The sequence below is a fragment of the Phocoena sinus genome, chromosome 11 (genome assembly GCF_008692025.1).
Source record: "Phocoena sinus isolate mPhoSin1 chromosome 11, mPhoSin1.pri, whole genome shotgun sequence".
Classification (NCBI taxonomy): Eukaryota; Metazoa; Chordata; class Mammalia; order Artiodactyla; family Phocoenidae; genus Phocoena; species Phocoena sinus.
Window position 1 is genome coordinate 35,554,601 of NC_045773.1, and position 6,000 is coordinate 35,560,600.

At 49.0% G+C, this 6,000-nt stretch overlaps 1 protein-coding gene across 2 annotated transcripts in view; it reads right to left on the reverse strand.

Annotated features, from left to right (window-relative positions):
- The window catches only part of CACNA1D (calcium voltage-gated channel subunit alpha1 D), a 324,032-nt gene extending 318,254 nt beyond the window's left edge, over nt 1–5,778 (reverse strand). For both annotated transcript variants that reach the window (XM_032650077.1, XM_032650076.1), the window contains exons 1-2: nt 5,712–5,778; nt 3,437–3,746 (exon numbers count right to left, since the gene is read on the reverse strand). In XM_032650077.1, coding sequence (XP_032505968.1) covers nt 3,437–3,746; nt 5,712–5,778 — 377 coding nt within the window. The remainder of the gene's footprint in view (nt 1–3,436; nt 3,747–5,711) is intronic.
- Between the last annotated feature and the right edge of the window lie 222 nt (nt 5,779–6,000).

A 6,000-nucleotide genomic window follows, 5' to 3' on the forward strand; every position in this document is an offset into this window, starting at 1 on the left:
CGTGTCATTCTCACAGCAACAAGGGCCTCAGAGAGCTAAATTTCTGGCTGTTGTAGACACAAAGAAGAGCCATCATGAGACAAACCTCTTCCACAAATCCTTGTCACCATGTGTTACAGCCATTTTCTTGGAGGCTGTTCTTGGCTGGGTCAGTCTGAATCTCCTGTCCGAACTGGGACAGGACAAGTCACAAAGGACCTTCTCCATTCCACCTGTGACCGTCTTGTGGCTGTTCCAATCCCTCGCTGTAACAAGCAAGCCAGGCTTCACCTCCCTCCTCCGCTTTCCTTCCTTACTAATCAGCAGTTATCACTATTTTAGATTAGAGCCAGACCAGAGCTCCGTTTATAACGTGTTGTTATTTTGTTCAATTTATAAACAAATTAAATAAAAGGCCAGAAGAAATCACCACCAGATACTTACAGAGTTCAACTTAACATTTCTAAATCTCAGGGGTCTGTCTGGAAGAATCACTCTGAGAGCAGCCTTCAACAGATACTTGCTTAAACCTTCTGCTGTTATTAAGAGACACTGTCAAAACTGGCAATACAAAATTTGACATCTGCCAAAATGACTGTTTTTCCTCTCTTGGTTTTCAGCCTTTCCAAATGCAAGGTTTCACAAGCACCAATCTAATCTCCAACCCTGGGCTTGGTGTATGACACTGTTTCTCCCATACACTCACCCACAAAAGGCAAGGCCACGGTTTCACTCAACATCTCCAAGTCCTAAAGCTTTGAGCATATGCACAGACCTTCTCTGTTCATCCTGATTTCCTTCTGGGAAATCCAAAGATGCTGAAGGAAACAGAGACCCCTCATGTCTCTGGGGATACGTTAAGTTTCATGGAGCCTCAGTCTCTTGAAGAACTTTAACACTCACTGAAATATGGACGTGAAAGACATTATTCCCTTACTAATTTGATGGGCTTATTTTTAAAGCCAGTTATCCTTCCCTCGTAGTTATTCTTTGAACTCATCTAGTACTACAAAATCTCTTATGTGGGGACCCAACTTTAAGGCAGTCCACCTTAAAAAGACTTCAGAAACTCCTTGTCATTTTTCCTTTGGGCAGTTCCTTCCAAAATTTTAAAAGTCAATTGCCCCAGGGCTATCCTATATGGAAACACACTTACTGTCTCTCCCCTCCCCCACACCACCATTCTGCCTTTTTAATTTCCTGCTACCTAAATGATAAACCAGCAAATCTGAGAAGCACTGATGCTGTTCAGGAAAGCAAACATAAGAGTTCGTTTTCTTTATGGTGGTCCAGTTTCAGACGCCAGGTACCGGTGGATCCTAACCCACTGCCACAAGATTCTGACAAGCCAAGCAGAACAGAGCGTTAGAGAAACGGATGGGTCTGATCCTAAATATTCCTTCCTCGTTCCCCAAGTGCAGGACACTCTGCTTTGCCTGCATGTAAAGGCAAACAGCAGGTAAAAACTCACTGTCCCAGTGCGGACAGGGCCTGGCACTGCTGGCTTTAGGAAGCTGCCCATAGCCTGCTCCCTGAACCTGAAGAAAACTGTCATTTGAAAAAAACAAACATGTATCGTTTCAGGATCTATTCTGCAAACTTCCCCATTTGTAGGGGCGGCTTCTCCCTGCACTGGCAGCCACAGCCCCTGATTTCTGCACACATGTCTGGCGGTGCGGGAACGGGAGTCAGCAGCACCATCCAGGAATTCACTCCATTCACATAAATTACTATATACAAATTACTGTGCACAAAGAGAAACTACTGTGCACAGACGGCACCAGGCCTCCCGCCTCACTCCACATGAAATGAATGACCCCACCGAGAGGCCTCTGCTTACCCAGAGTCACGTCAAGCCAACCTGAGGAGGACGAGATCATTCCAGCTAAGTACAGTCTGTGCCTCTGACTGCTGCCATGCCACTTGAGGGACACCCTGTGGAGCCGGCTCCCTCCTGGGCCGACACCAGTGTTCGTCCTCAGACTCAAAAAGAACCTAAAGAGAAAACACATCCACACAACCCCAGCCATGTGAGAGACACGGCAACTCCCTCTGGAGAGGAGACATCTGTTCTAAAAAGGAAAAAGCACATGAAAACCCCTCAAATCCTACACTTGGCTACTCTCTCCAAAACCTCTCTAGACAGTTACCTCATTTTAACTCTCTGAGAGCACAGAAAGTAGCCAGCTAAGACAGAGGGCATGCAAAGAGCTGCCTAGCTAGGCACTCAAATGATACGGGGGTTTCAGCTCCACTTTCTAGCCCGGGTCACCGACCCCCTCCCTTTGCAGCATGACCGCCCCTCCCCTCCCCCCAGCCTCCGTGGGGAAGCCCTTTATTCATATTCCTTCCTATGCTTAGGAACTGCTCTAAGGCCCAGGTCAACTCCGAATACACTTCTGGGAGAAGGAAATGCTGTGTTTCACCCAAACCAATGAATCACCTAATTAGAAAGCCATTTGCTCAGAAAGAAGGCCTCAGTCAACCTTTTCTGAAGGGTGACAGGCACTGGAACCTGGCCTCCAGGTTTAGGGGAGGGACTGAGCAGGCAGCACACCCTAGTTTTCCAAGATCTGGGCCCTAACAACCCTCCTGGGGCAGTTGGAGTTCAGTTTTAAAAATACAAAGGAGACACCCAGAAATGTAACTCCAGTCCAAGGACACAGACAGAATTTTTTTTATAAAGGCAGCAACTGTAAATTCCTCCACTGAGAGGGCTGTGCTCTAACCCACAGGGCGCTGAAAGAAGAGGCACATACAAACCTCTCCCTTCACACGCTCCCTCACGCTCACGTTTCAAATGCTGTTTTGGAACTTGTCAAAAGGAAATTCCAGGAAGTCATAGCATTGATGAGCAAATTGCTCCCTCCCTATGAAGCAAGTGTTCATATTTGTAGCTACCTGAACAATCAGACTCACCAAATGTCAGATCTACAAGCCATCTTAGCATTAATTGGAGTTTCCGAAGCAAATTCCAAATGTCAAAATGAGAAGATTCCACTAAAGGTCAAAAATGTATTTATTTCTAGTACAGTTTTTTTTTTTTAAATCAGCATACCTTATTTGCAATAGGTTCAATGCATACCACTGCCAAAAAACAATGGTGCATTGAAACTAACCATCTAGTGTCAGATGACCAAAGGTTAATTTCATATTTTAATTATCTACCACTTTGAAGTTTCAGGTTGTCACTCCCTCCCCCACCACTACACACACACACACACACACACACACACACACACACACACAGAGGAGCCTATACTTACCCAGAGAGATACCCCTCTACACCCAGAGGAGATAGGAAATTATATACCATGAAACCCTCTACACACAACTTCTTCTGTTTCTCACATTCCAAAATGCTATCACTTTGTAAGTGCCATTTCAGAAAGCAAATCCTTTTAAAGAACAGATGGTAAAAGAGAAAACGAGAAAGCCTTCCCCCAAAAAAGGATACTTCCATTCCACTATACTAATGCAGGCTCTTCGGATGGGGTTATTGAGTGACAAACAGAAAAGGGCGCGGGCAGGTCGGCTGCTGGACGAGTTACCCTGTTTTTTGCTCTTGGCGTATTGCTGACGTTTTCTTTGGGAGAGAGATCCTACAGGTGCGGGTACAGAGGTGCTCATAGTTTGGGCAGCCTTGGCCTGTCTAGCAGCGTCGATCGCGGCTTGCCAAGACAGGACGGTTTGCTTGGAGCTATTCGGCTGAGAAGTTGGTCCTTCACCAGAAAGAGGGAGCCTGGTGCCTCTTGCATAGTTTGCCTCTGGGAAGAAGGAGAAAAGGGAAAATTAAAAAACAAAACAAAACAATGAGAATCCAGTGTCAGAAGAAAGCTAAAGTGTTTTCCCATCAAGAACAGTAGGGAAATCATCCCCATGTTTCCATTTGAAACCTCGTGTCCTATTTTTCAGAAGCAGAGTTTGGCCAGCCAGAGTAGCAAGGAAAGTCCGCAAGCCCTGCCCAAAGTGTCAGTAACACAGGACCACTGCTGCATCACGCCCAATGGGTCAGTAACTCCCTACACCCGTGTCTTCACAAGGAGTCTTTCAGTGCATTTCTTCAGACAAACTGAGGTCATTCCCACATTTATTTCAAATCTTTTCTGACTTTTAAAACCCATGTATCTCTGATGAGTTAACAGATACATACAACAGCTTTTCTTCAAAATAACTACCATCACACAGACACATACACACACACAAAAAAAGCAGTGGCAATAATTCAACAGTCTTAATCATTTTCAGGGTGTTACTCCAAAATCTCTCCATAGCCACCAATGCACTTTTTTCAGCATGGAAAAAAAAATCCTCCACCGGCACCAGGGCAATACCAAAAGCCCCATAACCAATGCCTAGATTATGCACTGACACTTCCTCCAAATGAAAATTCATGATGCTTGGGACTCATTTCCTCCACAGTCTTCGGAAAACAGAAAACATCTTTAGGGCTTTTTTGCATTTTAAACTGCAGCTGCAGCAGCCAAGCCAGCATCCAAAGAAACAGACAAGGCAGGCAGCCTGCACCCTTACACCTAGGATAGACAGGCTGGGTTATGCCAGGGGCCCTCAAGGCCTAAACAGGAATCACCTCAGTGTAGGCTGGTATCCAAGTGCACACAGGGTAGAACCCCAAGAGGGTTCCATGTGCAAAGCCCTCTCCAGCCTGGGGTCAGGCCAAGTCCCAGGCAGGTCTCCCCGGCACCTGCCTGCCTCTGGTCACAACCTCCTTACTGAGGCAGAAGTCAAAGTGAGCGTGGCGGCAGAGGTAGAGGGATGGGCGTTTGCAAAACCAATTCTTGCTCAGGAAAAAGCAAGGAAGAGTCAAAACGAGCACACATCTGCCTGGCCAGCAGCCTGAGAGGGGGCCTTGGGGTTGGGCAGCAGACGGTCTGAGCCAGGGGAGGAGTCGCCCCAAGTCTTCCCTTGGGGAGCGGTCATCGGGAAGGCTGCGAGCCCATGGAGGGTTGTGGGGGACTCCAGTGACCTCCAGGCAGGAGTGTAGAGGGCTGGCCAGGAGCTGCGCCCCCTTCCCTCGACCCAGCCGGGCCGGCATGGTAACTGCACGTGGCCGGGCTGGGGCGCAGAGCCTCACAGCGGCAGCGACTCTCCGGGCATTGCTAGGTTACCGACGTGTGCACAGCGGCGCTGCGAGCGGGAATACGCGTTCCACCCGACCCCCTGGCCGGCGACTCCGAGACCCAGCCTCCCTCTCAAGGGTAGGGGGATGCTTCACCCACCGGCGAGAAGGTTGAAACCTGGCAATCCTAGAATTTTCCGGATGCCACCAGAGACCTTCTTCCTAATTAACCAGGGGCCGGGGAAGGAGGTGAAGAGGCTGGAAAGGGGGCTCCGGGTGAAGACTCATAGCCACCCCCTTTCCATCGCTCGAGAGCGTTGGAGGAAAGTTGAGCCCGAGGACACTGAAGCCGAATCACCTCGGCTTGCCGCCCCTCCGGCGGCACAGTACTCCACGGATTCCACGGCCGCCCCCACCCCACAAATGCAGAATTAGCTCTGACATTCAAGGCCTGAAGGGGAGAACGGAGTGGCTGTCACGCATCTCCCCTTTCTGTGTAGATGACACCGAGCTAGAAGCATCCTCTCCAACCCCCTCAACCCACCAGCGCATCAGAGATGGGAGGGGGGTGAGAAGGAAGAGGGGGGTGGGAAGAGGAGGACCATGACAAGGATTAGATTTGGCAGCGGGTGCCCAGGCTCTGGCTGCTCACCGTTCGCGTGGTCCGCTTGCTGCTGCCGTTGATGCTGCATTTTTTTCATCATCATCATCATCATCATCCACGAACATTTATTGAGCGCCTACTGTGTGCAGGGCACTGTGCTAGGCGTTGGGGCAGGGGAGGAACGGGCAAGGGGGTGACCGATAGGTAGGAGCCGCGATCCCTGCCCTTATTCAAGCTTCAGCAGGGGGTGGGGAGGGACGGGGACAGATAACAGAAAATAAGAATAATTTATAAAAACCGCTGGCCACCCACGCTCCCTCTTTTTCAAAATCGGAGC